The sequence below is a fragment of the Zophobas morio genome, unplaced genomic scaffold (assembly GCF_036711695.1).
Source record: "Zophobas morio isolate AGI-343-1 ecotype UQ-CSIRO unplaced genomic scaffold, CSIRO_AGI_Zmor_V1 ptg000074l, whole genome shotgun sequence".
NCBI classification, from domain to species: domain Eukaryota; kingdom Metazoa; phylum Arthropoda; class Insecta; order Coleoptera; family Tenebrionidae; genus Zophobas; species Zophobas morio.
The window spans coordinates 1,114,497-1,136,162 of record NW_026972179.1 but is presented as its reverse complement, the minus strand read 5'-3'; the positions used below and the strand labels follow the sequence as shown (position 1 = coordinate 1,136,162).

General features: G+C 27.7%; 1 protein-coding gene across 1 annotated transcript in view; it reads left to right on the top strand.

Moving 5' to 3' along the window:
- The window catches only part of LOC135143716 (uncharacterized), a 95,930-nt gene that overhangs the window by 56,043 nt on the left and 18,221 nt on the right, over positions 1 to 21,666 (top strand). Inside the window, exon 3 of the mRNA XM_064075624.1 lies at positions 18,223 to 18,294. Coding sequence (XP_063931694.1) covers positions 18,223 to 18,294 — 72 coding nt within the window. The remainder of the gene's footprint in view (positions 1 to 18,222; positions 18,295 to 21,666) is intronic.

Below are 21,666 nucleotides of genomic sequence, written 5' to 3'. Positions count from 1 at the left end.
AACATAAATAAGCACGGAGGAATGACGATTTTATGAAATTGGGACGGGATATGCAAAGGAGGAGTGCCGTTTTGCAAAGATTGGGGCTTATCAAGGCATGGGCAGGAGGTCAAGGAATGGGGAGTTGGCCGGGAAAATGGGCTCATTCGGCGGCGCGTGCTTACGGGATTTACACGAATTAGACCCGTCTGGTACCAGCACAAAAGTAAAAAGTCCTTGCCTATGTAACAGGACTACCTTTCAGCGGTAGTCGTTATACAGGTAACACAAAAATCAGCTATGCGCATAAAAGTGTTCGTAAACTAAGTTATAAAAAGCGAGGCAGACTCATAAAGCATAAATATAGGAGTATGTTTTGTTAATTTAATTGTAATGGAGATGATTAGATAAATTTTGTTTAGCAAGATATTCTTAAATGAATGAGGCAATTTATTTTATTGATTAATATCTGTCCTGGCAAAAATGTTGATGACATCATCACAAACTTTTGTAATGAAAAAATCACTTATATGTTCTTATAATAAATTAACAGTCGCAAAAACTAATTTTATAATATTGTTAAAATATTTCAGTTTGGTTATGCAACCAACAATACAACTCAATATATAAATGATAAAATTTTGAGTTATAAGTGTATGCATATCGAAATAATTTAGAAATATTCGGGTTCAAATCTGAATTTTTAAAATGTCTCAAAAAATACCACATTTTATTTTGCCTGTTCTGAAAACATACTGCAAATTTTTAAAGAAATGAGGTTATTAAAAATCTCTGTAATTGAAATCAACACAAGAATATCTTGAAAAAAGGCATTGTTCTCCTACACGAAAAATCTAAAAGAAAAAATTGTTTGCACATACCCATATAGGGAAAAGAGCGCACAAAAAATAAAATAAAATATTTACAAAATTGTAACAGGACGTAAAAAAATTAATAAAACAAAAATAAGACAAAAAACACAAATAATTTAAAATTAATGAAAAATTCTAACCTTTAGGCTTCTTCTTCTACTACAATTTAGCGAATCCCCTCATCTTCATTTCCGAACCCACTAGAACAAGAAACACGTGAAATTTTTATGTATCTAACATTCAACTTTATACCTGCGTACTAACTTTTAATAATTCGCCGTCATTACAAGTTAGTATGCAGGTGTAAAGTTGAATAAGGCAAAATTTTGAGATGACGTCATCGATTTTTTGAAGGTGATAAGCAAATATATTTTGTTTAACAATTATTTGTCATCCTTATAACTTTAAAACCTCTGCAAGATTTTAAAGCATTCTATTTTGCAAATTCAAAACACATTCGCTTACGCCCGGGAAGTAAAAATGAAAAATTAAAATAATCGAAAATTTGAAAAATCGAAAACGTGAAAAATCGAGAACCTGCAGAATCGAGAAATCTAAAAATCGATAGACTAAGATGATAGATAAAACTGAAAAATGGGAAAATCAAAAAATGTAAAATTTAAAAAATCGAAAAATTGAAAAATAGAAATATCGGAGAACTGAAAAACGAAAAATCGAGAAATCAAAACTCCTACATGTAAAAAACTGAAAACTTGAAAATTTTTCCATTTGAAAATGGAAATATCGAAACACCGAAAATCGAGAAATCGAAAACTTAAAAATTGAAAAATTGATAAATCGAAAAATTGAACAATCAAAGCATCTAAGCACCAAATCTCAATAAATCGAGAAATCAAAAAATTCGAAAAATTGAAAAAATGAAATATTGAGAAATCGAAAAGTAACGAAGGCGAAAAATCGAAAAAGTTAAAAGTTGAAAAATTGGAAAATCGAAAGATCTAAAGTGGGAAAATAAAAAACGAAAAAACGGAAATATGGAAAAATTGAAAAACCGAATTAGGCCTAAATAAAAAATCGGAAAGTTATAAATCGAAAAGCTATAAATCGAGAAACTGAATCAAAATATCGAAACATCCAAATCTAGATAAATCAGAAAATCAAAATATTGAAAAATTGAAAAATTTATAAAACGAAATTTTAAGAAATCGAGACATTTGAAAAATTCGAAAACTTGAAAAATTGAAATATCGAAGAACCAAATCAAATCCAGAAGTCAAAAATCGAAAAGTCGAAGAATCGAAATGTTTAAACATCCCGAAAGTTAAATATCGAAAAACTGAAAAATGAAGAATGGAAAAACTGAAAGTTCCAAAATTGGAATGTTAAAAAACTGAGAAAAAAAATTTAAAAATTGAGAAATAGAAAAATCAAAAAGTAAAGCCGAAAAATCGAAACCCTAAAAAAATAAAAAATTGAAAAATCAAAAACCTGACAAATCCAAAAATTGAAGAACTGAGGAACAGAAAAATCTAAACAGTCGAAAATCAAGAAATGGGGAAATCAAAACATCGATTAATTGAAAAATCAAAAAACTAAGAAATTAGAAAAGTCAAAATGAAAAATATAAAATTTAAAAAATCGAAAAACTGAAAAATAGAAATATCGAAGAACTGAAAATCGAAAAATAGTAACATCAAATAATCGAAAAAATGAAAAATTTAAGAACCGAAAAACGAAAAACCGAGAAATCAAAACTCCGAAATTTAAAAAACCGAAAAATTGAAAAATCGCATAATTAAAAATCAAAAAACCGAGAAAACGAAAAATCAAAATATCAAAACATTCAAATCTCGATAAATCGACAAATCAAAAAATTTAAAAATTCAAAAAATTTAAAAATAAACAATTAAAAAAAATTGAAGAAACGAAAAATTGAAAAATAGAAAATCTAAAACCGGGAAGTCGAAAAATCGAAAGCTTAAGAAATGGAAACATTTGAAAAATTCGAAAACTTGAAGAATTGAAACATCAAAAAAATTAAATGAAAAATCGAGAAATCGAAAAAACTAAACTTTTAAATATCGAAAAATTAGGATATCAAAAAATTGAAAAATTTAAAATTCGAAAAACTGTAAAATGAAAGAAAAACTGAAGAATGGAAAAAGTGAAAAATCCCAAAACTGAAATGTTCAAAAACTGAGAAATTAAAAAATTGAAAAATCGAAAAATTAAAAAAGTGAACAGGAAAATCGAAACGGTCGAAAGTCAGGAAATGGGAAAATCAAAGCATCGATTAATTGAAAAATCGAAAAATTGAGAATTTAGGAAAGTCAAAAATTGAGAAATTGAAAAATAATCTGAAAAATCTCAAAGCTGAAATTTCTAAAAGTTGAAAAATGAAAGAAACACTGAAGAATGGAAAAATTGAAATATCCAAAAACTGAGAAATAACAAATTGAACAATTGAGAAATCAAAAAGTCAAAAAAGGGAAGTCGAAAACACAAAACCTTAAAAAATCGAGAAATTGAAAAATCGAAAACCTAAAAAAGTGAAATATTGAAGAATTGAAGAAATGAAAAATCGGAAAACTGAGACTTTATAAAAGTCGAATTTGAAAAACTGCAAGAATCAAATATTTAAGAATCGTAAAATTGAAGAGAATAAAAATTGGGAAAACGTAAAATCGAAACATCGGAAAATTGAGAAACCGGAAAATTGAAAATCGTGGAATTGAAAAATTGAGAAATTATAAAATCGAAAAATTGAACTGAAAAATCCCAAAACTGAAATTTCGAAAAATTGAAAAATGGAAGAAAAACTGAAAAATCCCAAAACTGAAATATCTAAAAACTGAGAAATTAAAATTGAAAAATTGAGAAATCGAAAACCTGAAAAATGGAAAAATTGAAGAAATGAAAAATTGAAAATCGAAATAATCGAAAATCAAGAAAGGGAAAAAAAAAGATGGATTAATTGAAAAATACAAAAATTGAAAAATTGAAAAATTGAAAAATCGAAATACATATTCACAAATCGTAAAATTGAAGAAAAAAATTGAAAATCGAGAAATTGAAAAAAATGAGAAATAGTAAAGTCGAAAAATTGAATAATAAATATTCTGAAAAATCCAAATTATTTCAGCCGAAAAGGAGACTTAAAATTCATATTTTTATATCAATTTAAAATAAAATAACTGAAGAAATAACACAATACTTTGGATAATAGCAAAACTTACCCTTTAAATCCCGATTTCCTTTCCTTCCGCGCCGATTCTTGCAGACTCCTTCCTCAAAGGCACATCACAACACTCACCTTTCACTTTAAGCCCGAAATCAAATTATTTTTAACAAAAATAAACCACTTAAACAAACTAATTTACAGACCGCACGCGCCCTCCAACAAACTCAAACCCGACAGAACTCCGTTGCATGCGTCACACAAAAAATGAAAAAAAATTCTCGCCGGTGTCCTTATCTATCAGACATTTTTTACGGAGTTTTTTTTTTCATCGATGCATCGCACACTAAACGAATCTTGATTAAAATACTGCAACGTTATGCATTAGCAATCTTACAAATATTTTAACTTTTAGGGGGCTCTCATAAAAAATAAAATTCGCAAAATCAAAACGACGTTACAATATTCTGTATAAAATCGTGTCCAGATTGTCTCGGTAATAATATAAAAGCGGTTTTCTTAGCAATGCCGGAGCGATTTTACATCATAAAATTTTCAAAGCTGTAAGAAAGTAAAAAGGCGAGTACATCCCGTCTTAAGTAATTTACGGGCGAGTCCTCGTTTCAGTCGCTTTAATATAAAGAATCTAATATTCCGCTAATGCGTATTTCTGTTTGTCGAGCTCTAATTAGTCCCTCCAAGTATGCATTATTATTTTCGCGTTGCGCCTTTTTCCGCCGGAATTACTTTAATTTCACCTTTCATCTTCCTCGAACCGAAGAAGGATGAGTAGAAGTAACATTAATTTGCTTTTTGCCGTTTCCTTCCATTTTCTTTTACCTGATGCTTTGTGAAATGCTTAACAAAAAGCCATAATACCCCAAGAACATTGGATATTCTTCTGGTCGATTTTCGATTTAGTCCCAGTAATCTTATTAGAGGCTTCTGCTTTTCTGTATATGAAAAGCCATTTTTCAAAGTGAACAAAGCCAAGGAACGCGGGATAGAAACATAAAGCGTATTGGCCTCAAAACCGCCGTTTCATTATGTGCGTATAGGCCACATACGCATCCGAATGTCACCATCAACAAACTCCATGAAAAGCACCGCCAAATATCAAATCAAAAGGGAGACAAAGGTTAAATTGATGTGCCTTGCACGTAAACAAAGGCCTTACAGGCGGTATTAGCGAAAGATATGCTGTTATGATAGATAAAGTCTATCACACAAACCGCCAATTATCTTCGCGTACAAAGCGGAGGAGGAAAGTTGCCTAACGACTACCATTTCCTTAGGAAATTTCGCGCGGTTTTCACTACAAGAATCAAACCAATTAGCTGCGCTCGAAGCGATATTAACAATTTCGGGGGGGCCTATTCCTACACGTGTATGCTGCAATTTCCTATTAGTTCCGTGTGGTTAATTAACTGGATTACGTGGGATTTCGGAAATACTGTCTTTAGGGGCGGGCCGAGGGCTATATCCACTAAATTCGTATAGAGGGTGTCCTGGCAACATTTCACATGGATTCTTCCAACAGGATAGTGCTACCGCTCATAAACTTAGCTAAGTTGGACAACCTATACGGAGGATCACTGTCCCATGTGAAAAACAATGAACATACATTTTACATCTCACTCGCTTCACTATGAATCGAAGCATAAAACAGTTAAAAAATTGAAAAATCGAAAGTTTAAAAAACGTAAAATTGAAAATCCAAAAGGTAAAAAGTCGAGAAATCGAAAAATCCAGAACTCGAAGAATCGAAAAATTGAAGAACTGAAGAATTGAAAGATCGAAACTTTGGGAAGTGGAGAAATGAGAAAATAAAAAATAGCTTAATTGAGAAATCCGAAAACTGAGAAATTAAAAATTGAAAAATAGAGAAATCAAAAAATCAAAAAAAGTGAACAGGAGAATCACAACAGTCGAAAGTCAGGAAATGGGAAAATCAAAGCATCGATTAATTGAAAAATCGAAAAATTGAGCATTTAGAAAAATCAACAATTGAGAAATTGAAAAATTATCTGAAAAATCTCAAAGCTGAAATTTCGAAAAGTTGAAAAATGAAAGAAAAACTGAAGAATGGAAAAACTGAAATATCCAAAAATTGAGAAATAACAAATTGAACAATTGAGAAATCAAAAAGTCAAAAAAGTGAAGCCGAAAACACAAAACCTTAAAAAATTGAGAAATTGAAAAATCGAAAACCTGAAAAATCGAAACTTCAATTGTTCGAAGCAGTTGAAAGTCAAGAAATGAGAAAATCAAAGCATCGACTTATTGAAAAATAAAAAAATTGAGAATTTAGAAGTCAAAATGAAAAATGTAAAATTTAAAAGATCGAAAAACTGAAAAATTGAAATATCGAAGAACTGAAAATCGAAAAACAGAAACATCAAAAAATCAAAAAAATGAAAAATTAAAAAATTTAAAATTTAAGAACCGAAAAACGAAAAACCGAGAAATCAAAAATCGAATAATTAAAAATCGAAAAATCGAGAAAACGAAAAATCAAAATATCAAAACATTCAAATTCGATAAATCGACAAATCAAAAAATTTACAAGTTCAAAAAATTTAAAAATGAAAAATTAAAAAAAAAATGAAAAAACGAAAAATTGAAAAACAGAAAATTCGAAAACTTGAAGAATTGAAAAATCAAAAAACTGAAATGAAAAATCGAGAAATCGAAAAAACTAAAATTTTAAAAATTTAAAAATTAAAATATCAAAAAATTTAAAAATTTAAAATTTAACATTCGAAAAATTGAAAAATCGAAAAACTGTAAAATGAAATAAAAACTGAAGAATGGAAAAAATGAAAAATCCAAAAATTGAGAAATTAAAAATTGAAAAATAGAGAAATCAAAAAATCAAAAAAGTGAACAGGAGAATCACAACAGTCGAAAGTCAGGAAATGGGAAAATCAAAGCCTCGATTAATTGAAAAATCGAAAAATTGAGCATTTAAAAAAATCAACAATTGAGAAATTGAAAAATAATCTGAAAAATCTCAAAGCTGAAATTTCGAAAAGTTGAAAAATGAAAGAAAAATTGAAGAATGGAAAAATTGAAATATCCAAAAATTGGGAAATAAAAAATTGAACTATGTATTGAGAAATCAAAAAGTCAAAAAAGTGAAGTCGAAAACACAAAACCTTAAAAAATTGTAAAATTGAAAAATCAAAAACCTAAAAAAGTGAAATATTGAAGACATGAAGAAATGAAAAATCCGAAAACTGAGAGTTTATAAAAATCAAACTCGAAAAACTGCAAGAATCAAATATTTAAGAATCGTAAAAGTGAAGAGAATAAAAATTGAGAAATCGGAAAATTGAAAATCCTGGAATTGAAAAATTGAGAAATTATAAAATCGAAAAATTGAATAAGAAATCAACTGAAATATTCCAAAACTGAAATTTCGAAAAATTGAAAAATGAAAGAAAAACTAAAAAATCGGAAAACTGAGAAATTAAAAAATTGAAAAATTGAGAAATCGAAAAATCAAAAAAGTGAAGTCAAATAATAGAAACCTTAAAAAATAGAAAAATTGAAGAATTGAAAAATTAAAAACCGAAATAATCGAAAATCAAGAAATGGGAAAAACAAAAAAAAATCGAGATCTCAAAAATTAAAACATAAACTCGAAACTCGAGAAATCGAAAAATCTAGAAATTTAAATTTGAAAAATTAAAATATGGAAAAGTTGAAAAATTGAAATATAAAACAATCGAAAAATTGAAAAATCTAAAGTTTAAAGAACGAAAAACTGAAAATTCAATAATGAAAATTTAAAAAATCCAGAAGTCGAAAAATCGAAAAGTCATTTTCCATTTTAAAACATGGAAAAGTTGAAAAATTGAGAAATCGAAGTATAAAACAGTCGAAAAATTGAAAAATTTAAAGTTTAACAATAAATTGAAAATCCAAAAAGTAAAAATTCGAGAAATAAAAAAATCCAGCAATCCAAAAATCGAAAAGTTGAAAAATCGAAATACATATTGAAAAATCTCATAACTGAAAAAAATATATAAAAAATTGAGAAATCAAAAAATTGGAAAATTGAGAAATCGAGAAACTAAAAAACCAAAGTCGAAAAATCGTAAGCTTAAAAAATCGAAAAATCGAAGAATTAAAGAAGTGAAAAATCGAAGCTTTAGGAAGTCGAGATTTGGAAACTAAAAAAAAATTACTTCAAAAATCGGAAAACTGAAAATCTAGAAACGCGAAAATTTGAAAATTGAAAAATCGAATTATTTAAAAAGCGTAAAATTGAAGAGGACGAGAATTGAAAAATGAAAACTTTAAGAAACGGAAAATTGAAAATCCAAAAGGTAAAAAGTCGAAAAATCCAGATCTCGAAGAATCGAAAAATTGAAAAATCACAAAATTGAACGAAATATCCAAAAATTAGGCAACTAAAAAATTGAAAAACCCAAAAGTCAAATTGGCAAATTCGAAAAATCGTAAACTTAAAAAATCGAAAAATTGAAAAATCAAAAACCTGAAAAATCGAAAATTGAAGAACTGAAGAACTGAAAGATCGAAACTTTGGGAGGTGGAGAAATGAGAAAATAAAAAAATAGATTAATTGAGAAATCCGAAAACTGAAAATTCAGAAACGTCAAAATTTTAAAAATTAAAAACTATTGAAGAACTGAAAAATAGAAAAATCTAAAATTTAAAACACTGAAAAATTAAAAAATTGTAAAATTGAAAAATAGAGAAATTCAGACATCAAAAAATCAAAAAAATCTAACATTTAAAAATCGAAAAGCTGAAAAATCAACGAATCGAGAAATCGAAACTCAAAAATTTTAAAAATTATAAAATTGAAAAATCGTACGATCAAAACGAAACATCGAAAAACCGACAAATCGAAAAATCGAAACATCGTATAACTAAAAAACTGAGACATGGAGAAATCGAAAAAATCGAGGAGTCGACAAGTCGAGAAGTTGAAAAATCGAACAATTGAGAAACCGAAACAGGCCAAAATCAAAAAGTTAAAAATGGAAAAATTGATAAATCGAGAAATTGAACAATCAAAACATCGAAACATCGGAATCTCGATAAATCGAGATCTCAAAAATTAAAATATAAAACAGGAAACTCCAGAAATCGAAAAATCTAGAAATTTAAAAATTGAAAAATTAAAATATGGAAAAGTTGAAAAATTGAAATATAAAACAATCGAAAAATTGAAATATAAAACAATCGAAAAATTGAAAAATCTAAAGTTTAAAAAACGAAAAACTGAAAATTCAAAAATAAAAATTCGAATAATCCAGAAGTCGAAAAATCGAAGTCATTTTCCATTTTAAAACATGGAAAAGTTGAAAAAATGAGAAATCGAAGTATAAAATAGTCGAAAAATTGAAAAATCCAAAGTTTAACAATAAATTGAAAATCCAAAAAGTAAAAATTCGACAAATCAAAAAAATCCAGCAATCCAACCAAAAATCGAAAAGTTGAAAACTCGAAATACATATTGAAAAATCTCATAACTGAAAAAAATATACAAAAAATTGAGAAATCAAAAAATTGGAAAATTGAGAATTCGAAAAACTAAAAAACCAAAGTCGAAAATTCGTAAGCTTAAAAAATCGAAAAATCGAAGAATTGAAGAAGTGAAAAATCGAAACTTTAGGAAGCCGAAAAATGGAAAGTAAAAAAAAATTGCTTCAAAAATCGGAAAACTGAATATCTAGAAACGCAAAAATTTGAAAAATTGAGAAATCGAAATATTTAAAACGGGTAAAATTGAAGAGGACAAGAATTGAGAAATCGTATCATTGAAACATCGGAAAATTGAGAAATCGAAAAATAAACAAATCGAGAAATCGAAAAAACCAGAATTTTTAAAACTGAAAAGTAAAAATATCGAAAAGTTGAAAAATAGAGAAATGGAAGCATAAAACAGTTAAAAAATTGAAAAATCGAAAGTTTAAAAAACGTGAAATTGAAAAGCCAAAAGGTAAAAAGTCGAGAAATCGAAAAATCCAGAACTCGAAGAATCGAAAAATTGAAAAATCACAAAATTTAACGAAATATCCAAAAATTAGGAAATTAAAAAATTGAAAAACCCAAAAGTCAAAAAAGCAAAGTCGAAAAATCGCAAACTTAAAAAATTGAAAAATTGAAAAATCAAAAACCTGAAAAATCAAAAATTGAAGAACTGAAGAACTGAAAGATCGAAACTTTGGGAAGTGGAGAAATGAGAAAATAAAAAAATTGATTAATTGAGAAATCCGGAAACTGAAAATTCAGAAACGTCAAAATTTGAAAAACTAAAAAATATTGAAGAACTGAAAAATCGAAAAATCTAAAATTAAAACACAGAAAAATTTAAAAATCGAAAAACTGAAAAATCAACGAATCAAGAAATCGAAACTCAAAAATTTTAAAAATTATAAAATTGAAAAATCGTACGATAAAATAATCGAAAAACCGACAAAACGAAAAATCGAAACATCGTAAAACTAAAAAACTGAGACATGGAGAAATCGAAAAATCGAGGAGTCGAAATGTCGAGAAGTTGAAAAATCGAAAAATTGAGAAACCGAAATAGGCCAAAATCGAAAAATCGAAAAGTTAAAAATGAGAAAATTGATAAATCTAGAAATTGAACAATCAAAACATCGAAACATCCGAATCTCGATAAATCAAGATCTCAAAAAATTGAAAAATCGAAAATTTAAAAATTCGGAAAATCGAAAAATTAAAATATAGAACTGGAAACTCGAGAAATCGAAAAATCCACAAATTTAAATATTGAAAAATTAAAATATGGAAAAGTTGAAAAATTGAAAAATAAAACAAACGAAAAATTGAAAAATATAAAGTTTAAAAAACGAAAAACTGAAAATTCAAAAATAAACAAATGAAAAATTCGGAAGTCGAAAAATCGAAAAGTCCAAGAATCGAAATATTGAAAAATCTCAAAACTGAAAGAAATATCCAAAAATTGAGGAATTAAAAAATTGGAAAATTGAGAAATCGAAAAACCAATAAAACGAAGTCGAAAAATCGAAGAACTGAAGAACTGAAAAATCGAAACTTTGAGAAGTGGGAAAATTAAAAATAGATTAATTGAGAAATCGAAAAACTGAAAATTTAGAAAACGTCAAAATTTGAAAAATTGAAAAATAGACATACTGAAGAACTGAAAACTCTAAAATATAAAACATTGAACAATTAAAATATCGCAAAATTGCAGAATTGCGAAATGCAAACATCAAAAAATCAAAAAATAAACACTGGGAATTTTAAAATTTAAAAATCGAAAAACTGAAAAATTTAACAAATCGAGAATTCGAAACTCCAGAATTTAAAAAATTGAAAAATTGGAAATCGAAAAATTGAAAAGCCCAAAAGTAAAAAATCGAAAAACCGAGAAATCCAAAAATCGAAACATGGGAAAATTAAAAACCTGAGACATCGAGAAATAGAAAAATCAGAGGTTCGAGAAATTGGCGAGTCGGAAGCCGAAAAGAAAAGTTAAAAATTGAAAAATTGCTAAATCGAGAAATTGAACAATCAAAACAACGAAACATCAGAATTCGATAAATCGATAAATCAAAAAATTAAAAAATCGAAAAATTTTAAAACAGAAAAACCTGAAAATCTAAAATTTAAAAATTAGAAAAATTGAAAAATTGAAATATAGAAGAATTGAAAACTCGAGACAAACCTTTGGCCTGTTCGCTCCAAACAATAGCATGGGTCTATCTATATGTATTTAATCAATGAATATACTTAAACAATGCTAAAACCTAGTGCACCCCGTGTCGTTTTCACGTAGCTCCAGCCATAAAAATATTTATTTTTATTTCGTCTGTCGCACCATGCCCATAAACCCCATAAAGTTAAACTGAGTTACACAGTAATACAAAATTAAAGATGGCTTTATGACCTTCTTTACAACAAAAGCAATAAAAAATTTTGACGTAAAAGTGAAATAAAACAGAATATTACAGCAATTTGATAAATTTTAATTGATTTCAGGTCTGTTAAATGTAGGAAATCACTAAGCAGTAACTTTTTCATGCTATCTCACTGAAGTATTACAAGCGGCAATGAACGGCAGGTATAACTTTTATGCGGGGATTTACAATATACTTTGAACTAAGTAGGCCGGGTTTATTACCTACGTCATAAAACGGAAACAACTGCCGCACGGAGACAAATTTTCGATTTTACGATTAACAGATTGCCAGAGCCGCTCATGATAAAACAACCCTTTGTGAGATTAGAAAATTTGGTTTTCGTTTCGATTTACTTGATTATGTCGTACATGACCGTAGAAACTTTCTCGTTTCGTGCGTTTACTTTTATTAAGAGATTGCTTTTTTCAATTACGTATTTACTTTTAAGGTGAATTTAAATACGAGTCGTCCTCCTACACAACAAATGCGAAATTGCTGTTTTCCGCAGAGTATTAAATTCGAGTAAATCGCTGAATAATGTAGACATCGCTTAAATTCACCTAGTTGCCGACTCAAGTTTTCAACGCACTTACATTACTAAGTTAGATTTCTTCCACTTTCTACTTCATTCACCCTTCTTTAAGAAAATTCCAAAGCATTCGTATGGAAATTTTGTATATGGTACGTGCCTTCGCATTTTAGTTGCTCACAATGAGGCTTTTATTAATATTTTACCAGCCAAGTTCGCAGACACGGAATTTAACATAATCAAATTGAGCGTTGTATTGCACAGAAAATGCGATATTAAGTAGGTTCACCGTAAGGCGGTGCATATTCGAACAGTTTACACAAAAATGGACGCCAAAGGAAAAGAGAATATTGTTTGTACGTAAACAGAGACGTCGATTTTCAGAAGCCAGCATTTTCACATCTATTGTAGTTAACTGAAGAAATTTAACCGCCACGAGCATAACATAGTATGTAATTTCATGTTATTCCGACGTTCCGTAAATCTTAGAATATGAAAAAGTAGTTCTCCCGTTTCGTTTGATTGTTCTCTGTAGTCCACTGATGCTTTTATTACTCTAAAACTGCTGATTTAACAAAGTTGGGCCCTGTGGTATTGTATACAGATGTTGCTTGAGTATTATTATTATTACTATTATTATTTTCAGTTTTATTGGCGAAAAATTGAAAAATTTAAATACTGAGAAATCAAAAGATCAAAACATCGACAAATCGGAAAATTGAGAAACCAAGAAGTTGAAAAATTGAAAAATCGAAAAATCTAAGAGCGGAAAAATAAAAAAACGGAAAAATGGATAAAGTGAGAAACCGAAATAAGGGCAAAATAAGACATCGAAAAATTATAAATTGAAAAACTCATAAATCGAGAAACTCAATAAATCGGGAAATCAAAACATTGAAAAATCGAAAAATTTTAAAAATGAAAAATTAAAATATCAAAGAATCGAACAATCTAAAGATTAAAAACTCGAAAACGAACTAAAAAGTTGACACATTGAAAAATCCAGAAGTCAAAAATCGAAAAGTCGAAGAATCGAAATATTGAAAAGTCACAAAACTGAAATATCGAAAAACTGACAAATCTCAGAAGTAGAATGTCCAAAAACCGAGAATTCCAAAAAATTTAAAAATTGAGAAATCGAAAAATCAAAAAAATAAAGTCGAAAAATAGAAACCCTAAAAAAATCGAAAAATTGAAAAGTCAAAAACTTGGCAAATCGAAAAATTGAAGAACTGAGGAACAGGAAAATCTAAACAGTCAAAAGTCAAGAAATGAAAAAATCAAAACATCGGTTAATTGAAAAATTGAAAAATTGAGAATTTAGAAAAGTCAAAAATTGAAAAATTGAAAAATTGCAAAATTTAAACATCGTAAAATTGAAGAGAAAAATTGAAAAAACGTAAACCTGAAACATCGGAAAATTGAGAAATCGAAAAATTGAAATTCAAGAAGTTGAAAAATTGAAAAATTGAATAATTGTAATAAATTATAATCTCAAAAATCCTAAAACTGAAATTTCGAAACATCGAAAAATGAAAGAAAAACTGATGAATGGAAAAACTGAAAAATCTCAAAAGTGAAATATCTAAAAACTGAGAAATTAAAAAATTGAAAAATTGAGAAGTGCAAAATTAAAAAATCAAATAATTGTAATAAATTATATACTCAAAAATCCAAAAACTGAAATTTCGAAACATTGAAAAATGAAAGAAAAGCTACAGAATGGAAAAACTGAGAAATCTTAAAATTGAAATATCTAAAAACTGAGAAAACAAAAAAATTGATAAATTGAGAAATTAAAAAGTCAAAAAAGTGAAGTCGAAAATCAATATTTAAAAATCGTAAACTAGAAGAGGGGAAAAATTGAAAACCGTAAAGTTGAAAAATTGAGAAATTGTAAAATCGAAAAATTGAGTAATAAATAAACTGAAAAATCCTAAAACTCAAATTTCGAAAAATTGAAAAATCGAAGAAAAACTGAAAAATCCCAAAACTAAAATATCCAAAAACTGAGAATCTCAAAACTGAAGAATTGAGAAACCGAAAAATCAAAAAAGTCAAGTAGAAACCTTAAAATATCGAAAAACTGAAAAAGTCACGTAGAAACCTTAAAATATCGAAAAACTGAAGAGAAAAATTGAAAAAACGTAAAACTGAAACATCGGAAAATGGAGAAATCGAACAATTGAAAATCAAGAAGTTGAAAAATTGAATAATTGTAATAAGCTAATAAATAATGTGAAAAATCCCAAAACTGAAATTTCGAAACATTGAAAAATGAAAGAAAAGCTACAGAATGGAAAAACTGAGAAATCTTAAAACTGAAATATCTAAAAACTGAGAAAACAAAAAAATTGATAAATTGAGAAATTAAAAAGTCAAAAAAGTGAAGTCGAAAATCAAAACTTTAAAAATTGAAAACTGAAAAAACGAAAAACTAAAAGTAAAATTTGAAAAATTGCAAAAACCAAATATTTAAAAATCGTAAACTAGAAGAGGGGAAAATTTGAAAATCGTGATGTTGAAAAACTGAGAAATTGTAAAATCGAAAAATTGAGTAATAAATAATAAAACTCAAATTTCGAAAAATTGAAAAATCGAAGAAAAACTGAAAAATCCCAAAACTAAAATATCCAAAAACTGAGAATCTCAAAACTGAAGAATTGAGAAATTGAAAAATCAAAAAAGTCAAGTAGAAACTTTAAAATATCGAAAAACTGAAAAATCAAAAACCTGACAAACCGAAAAATTGAAGAATTGAAGAACAGGAAAATCTAAACAATCAAAAGACAAGAAATGGGAAAATCAAAAAAACGAAAAATTGAGAATTTAGAAAAGTAAAAAATTAAAAAATCGCAATATTTAAAACTCGTAAAATTGAAGAGAAAAATTGAGAAATCGAGAAATTGAAAAATTGAGAAATTGTAAAATCGAAAAATTGAATAATAAATAATTTGAAAAATCCCAAAACTGAAATTTCAAAAAATTGAAAATGAAAGAAAAACTGGAGAATGGAGAAACTGAAAAATCTCAAAACTGAAATATCTAAAAACTGAGAAGTTAAAAATTGATAAATCAAAAAGTCAAAAATGTAAAGTCGAAAAATTAAAACTTAAAAAATTGAAAACTGAAAAAACGAAAAACTAAAAGTAAAATTTGAAAAATTGCAAAAACCAAATATTTAAAAATCGCGAAATTGAAGAGGAGAAAAACTGAAAATCGTGAAATTGAAAAATTAAGAAATTGTAAAATCGAAAAATTGAATAATAAACTGAAAAATAAATTGAAAACGAAAATATCGAAAAATTGAATAATTGAAGAACTGAAAAATCAAAATAGTCGAAATTTACGAAATGGGAAAATCAAAATATCGATTTATTGAAAAAGCAAAAAATTGAAAATCCAAAAAGTAAAAAGTCGAGAAATCGAAAAACTCAAAACCCGAAAAATCGAAAAGTCAAAATACTAACAAATCCCAAAACTCAAATATCGAAAAATTGAAAAATAGGAGATAAATTGAAGAATCGAAAAACTAAAAATTGAGAAAATAAAAAATTGAAAAGTCAAAACAGCAAAGTCGAAAAACCACCAACTTAAAAAATAAAAAACCTGAAAAATCGAAAAATTCAAAAATTGAAAGATCGAATCTTTGGGAAGTCGAGAAATGGAAAAATCTAAAAATAGAATAATAGGGAAGTTGGAAAACTGAACATTCCGAAACGTCAAAATTTTGAAAAATTAAAAAATATTGAAGAACTGAAAAATCGAAAAATCTGAAACTTAAAACATTAAAAAATTAAAATATCGTAAAATTGGAACATCAAAAAATTAAAATTCAAAAATCTAAAATTTAAAAATCCAAAACTGAAAAATCAACAAGTTGAGAAATCGAAACTCGAAAATTTTAAAAATTGGAAAATTGGAAAATCGGACAATTCAAAAACTGAGACACCGAGGAGTCGGAAACTTGAGAAGTTGAAAAATCGAAAAATTGAGAAACAGAAATAGGCCAAAATCGGAAAATCGAAAAGTTGAAACTGAAAAAATTGATAAATCGAGAGACTGAGCAATCAAAACATCGAAACATCCGAATCTCGGTAAATCGCGGTCTCAAAAAATTCAAAAACCGAAAATTTAAAAACATAGAAGAACTGAAACCTCGAGAAATCGAAGACTCTAGAATTTTAAAAATCAAAAATAAAAATATGGAAAAAATAATAAACCGAAATATAAAACAGTCGAAAAATTTAAAAATCTAAAATTTAAGAAACAAAAAACTCAAAACCCAAAAAATAAAAAGTCCAAAAAATGAAATAATGATAAATCCCAAAACTGAAAGAAATATCCACAAATTGAAAATTCCAAAAATTTTAAAATTGGAAAATCGAAAAACCAAAAAAACAAAATCGAAAATTCAAAGAACTGAAGGACTGAAAAATCGAAACTTTGAGAGGCCGAGAAGTGGGAAAATCCAAAATAAATTAATTGAGAAATCGAAAAACTAAAAATTTAGCAACGTCAAAATTTTAAAAATTGAAAAATAGAAATACTGAAGAACTGAAAATCAAAAAATCTAAAATTTAAAACATCGAACAATTAAAATATCGCAAAATTAAAAAATCAAAAAATCCAAACAACAAAAAAACAAAAATTAAAAATGTTGTTTTCTTTGTACATAACACGATTACATAAGAACATATTTTACGTGGTAATTTCTTGTAGAAAAATAAGCTCCGCCCCCCGGCTTACGACGAATAAAAAAAATCATCAGAATTGAGATAGGGTGGGTGGGCGGGGCTCGAGAAAACTCGAGAAATTGAAAAACCTAGGATTTTAAAAATTGAAAAATTATAACATCGAGAAGTTGAAAAATTGACAAATCGAAGTATACAACAGTCGAAAATTGAAAAATCTAAAGTTTAACGAATAATCGCAATACTGAAATATCCAAAAAATTGAGAAATTAAAAAATTGGAAAATTGAGAAATCGAAAAAATAAAAAATCAAACTCGAAAAATCGAAAAGCCAAAGAACTAGAAAAATCGAAGGAAGTCGAGAAATGAGAAAATAAAAAAAGATTAGCTCAGAATTCGGAAAACTAAAAATTTAGAAACGTGAAAATTTGAAGAACTTAAAAATCGAATTGTATAAAAAAATAAAAATCGTAAAATTGAAGAGGACAAGAACTGAGAAATGGTATCATTGAAACAGCGGAAAATGAGATGCCAAATCTATTACATTCAACTTGTATCCCTAAAGAGACAAAAACTTTCACTGAATAGATAAACATCCGAAGTAAGAAGCAAAAATCGTGCCAGATTTTCCCGGGCTGCAAAATTAATGCATTCGGATTCACCTGACCCCGCCAAACCCAAAAGAAATAAGACACGTGTAATTTTGAAAGTTTGCAACCAAAGTAATCTCTGGGCAGTAATAACAATATAATCTAGTTTTAAAAGTATTCCTGGTTCGTTAACTTGAAACTCTTGAGTGATACTTCGCGTCTTTACAACGTAAAACAACGTTTAAAACTTTTCCCCGCACAGACGACCTATTGCTTTAAAACTGCACACCACATTAAGCGACGAAATCATCGCAAACAATTCAAAAATCCCGTTTTTCATTCAGACCCCGAACTCCGCCTAATGAATATTAAAGAATTTTAATTCGGACGCCGTTTTTTCATCTCTCGAGACAGATCTTAATACAGCGTCTAAATAATTAAAACACGATCCTGCAATAAATCAGAATTTTTAACAAAATTTTCTTTTCCAGAGGCGAATCAATTACCGTTCTTGTGCTGGAAGTAACATGGGTGGTAACGCTGTTCTTACAGCTCTGCGTGAGGTAAGAAAAAGCATTTTAATTAAGTGTTTCTCTTTCCGTAGAAATGTTAAACGCAGTGGGATTCCGCGCTTTATGAAGATAAACGCCTAAATTAAATTTCGTCGGGACGTAACTAGTGGACAAAATTTAAAATTTAGGTTGCATGCACTTTTTCGTTTTTCGTCTGCTTTGTAAGTGAACTTTCAAAGGATGTCAAATATTCTGTTTTCGGAACAAATTACAAAGAAACGTTTTAATCAATTCCCGCACAAAGGAGGGCGAAATTCAAGTTAAAGTTTGCGCTGACAACACGAAACCGTAAAAATTTAAACACAGCGGAGGCTAAATTCGCCAAAACCGACTAGTTTTGGTGAAAAAAAACAGAATCCAATTTATTCTTGTTTGATTAAATTTCGTTAAAAATGTGTTTCAATTACTTAACAACAAACATACGCACCCTCATTTCATTTTCATTACAAACATTTATAGAATATATGATTACATACTCGTAGTCATTTTATCCTTTGCTCCTCTACCTGTACCGCCCCGCTTTGAATAAATTATATTTCCCACGTATTATATCACATCTGTTTGATGTTATTAGTATGCAAACAAGACAAAGTCATTTATTAAAGCTGAAATATAAACAAACTATTACGCCCCTTTCATCACACGATCTGAATACACAAACGAATTTTCGCCTGGACCTAATTTAATATTACAAAAATTAATTAAAATTCAATTTGGAAAAAGTCGATAGAGCGGAAATACGCCCAAAAGCAGATTTTCGCCGGTTCAATTTAAGTTGATATCGAGCATTTTCGACTGCGTGAAATCTATTCCACTCGAATATGACTTCCAACTTCAGACGGGAATCTGAATTAAAATACAATTTCATTCGTGGAGACGCTTTTTCGATGGATTTAATTTATTGAATTCGGGTTTCCACGCGGATTATCTGTTAATTAGGTGGGTGTTAGAGTGCATTGTGGAAAAGCGGGGGCTTGGATTTAATTAATACTGAATAGTTGGAATAATTTTGAATTGGTGGAATTCTTCAACATTTAGGCAAAGCTTTGTAAAATCTGTCAGTGTATAACAAGGTTTATTTTAATTTGAAATAGCTTAATAGTCTATCAAACACCGAGAACAAAACGCTGCATAATGCATAGTGTTATTGGTGAGCCGTCATTATCCGGTAGATGTCAGTTTAACTAAATGCACTTGACACTACAAAGCTTATAATAGAGAGCTTATTATTGCATGATGAACATAAATGCATAGTTGACCTAGAATTAGTTATGCAAGACAAGCTTTAAGTGGAAATTTTCATGCAAGAAATTCTTGTTTTATTTAAAATTTTGTCTACAAAAACAAAAACTTAAAAATTGAAGAGAAGAAAAAGAAACTTAAAACATGTTTAAAATTGTGCTTTTGTAGAAAAATACGGATTTTCCAGTTGGAACTCCGCCACTCTATCGGATAACGAATAAAAAATTCATCTCAATTGAGATAGGGGCGGCTGGGTGGGGCTTAATATTATTGGCGTCTTTTTCTTAATATGTATCTATTTTCAACAACACCAAATACTATTTGTTATGTATTTTTAAAATTAAATTATATTTTATCGTACATGTGAAAAATTCAAAACTGCGAGAAATCGAGGAGTCGAAAAGTCGAGAAATCGAAAAATCGAAAAATTGGGTAACCAAAATAGGCCAAAATCCAAAAGTTAAAAGTGGAAAAATTGATTAATCGAGAGACTAAACAATCAAAACATCTAAATATCCGAATCTCGGTAAATCGAGATCTCAAAAAATTGAAAAATCGAAAATTTGAAACATGGGAAAATTCAAATATTGAAAAATCCAAACATGAAAAAAATCAAAAAATAAATAAGATTTGAAAATCTAAGAATTTGAATAATCGGATAATTGAACAATCGAAACATCGAAAAATTGGAAAATCAAAAAAAAAAGAACTGAAAACTCGAGAAATCCAAAAACCGAAAATTTTAACTGGAGAGTTAAAATATCGAAAAATTGAAAAATTGAGAATTCGAAGTATGAAAACAGCCGAAAAATTAAAAAATCTAAAATTGAAAAAGCGAAAAATTGAAAATCCAAAAAGTAAAAGTCGAGAAATCGAAAAATTCGAAAAATCTATAATTGAATATTGAAAAATTAAAATATCGTAAAATTGAAAAATGGATAAATCTAAACGTCAAAAAATCTAAATAAATCTAAATTCGAAAATCAAAAGCCTAATATAGAAAAAAATAGGAGATAAATTGAAGAATCGAAAAACTAAAAAAAACCACAAAATTTAAAGAAATATCCAAAATGGAAAAATCAAAAAATTGATTAATTGAGAAATCAGAAAACTAAAAATTTAGAAACGTTAAAATTTGGAAAATTAAAAAATATTGAAGAACTGAAAAATCGAAAAATCTATAATTGAATATTGAAAACTCAAAATTTCGTAAAATTGAAAAATGGATAAATCTAAACACCAAAAAATCAAAATAAATCTAAATTAAAAAATCTAAAATTTAAAAATCGAAAAATTGAAAAATCAACACGTCTAGAAATCGAAACTCTAAAATTAAAAAAAATTGGAAAATTGGAAAATCGGGTAATTCAAAAATCGAAACATCAAAAGTCGAAAAGCCGAAATATAAAAAATCGAAAAATCCAAATATTGAAAAATTCAAAAACTGAGACATCGAAAAATCGGAAAACCTAAAATTTTAAAATCGAAAAGTCAAAACAGCAAAGTCGAAAAATCGCAAACCTTAAAAATCGAAAAATTGATTTAAACCAAAAACCTGAAAAATCGAAAAACTGAAGAACTGGAAGATCGATGCTTTGGGCAGTCGAGAAATGGGAAAATCAAAAAATAGATTAATTGAGAAATCGGAAAACTGAAAATTTAGAAACGTTAAAATTTGGAAAATTAAAAAATATTGAAGAACTGAAAAATCGAAAAATCGAAAAATCTATAATTGAAGCCGAAATACAAAAAATCTGAAAATCCAAATATTGAAAAATTCAAAAACTGAGACATCGAAAAATCGGAAAACCTAAAATTTTAAAATTGAATAGTTAAAACATCGAGAAAACTGAGAAATCGAATATAAAGCAGTCAAAAAATTGAAAAACCCAAAATTTAAAAAACGAAAATTGAAAAACCCGAATTTAAAAAAACTAAAAATTTAAAATCCAAAAAGTAAACAGTCGAAAAATCGAAGAAGCATCCAGAATTAGAAAAATCGAAAATTCCAGAACTAGAAAAATCGAGAAGTCTAAATATTAAAATTTCCCAAAACTGAAATATCGAAAAATTTAAAAATAGAAGAAAAATTGAAGAATCGAAAAACTGAAAAACCACAAA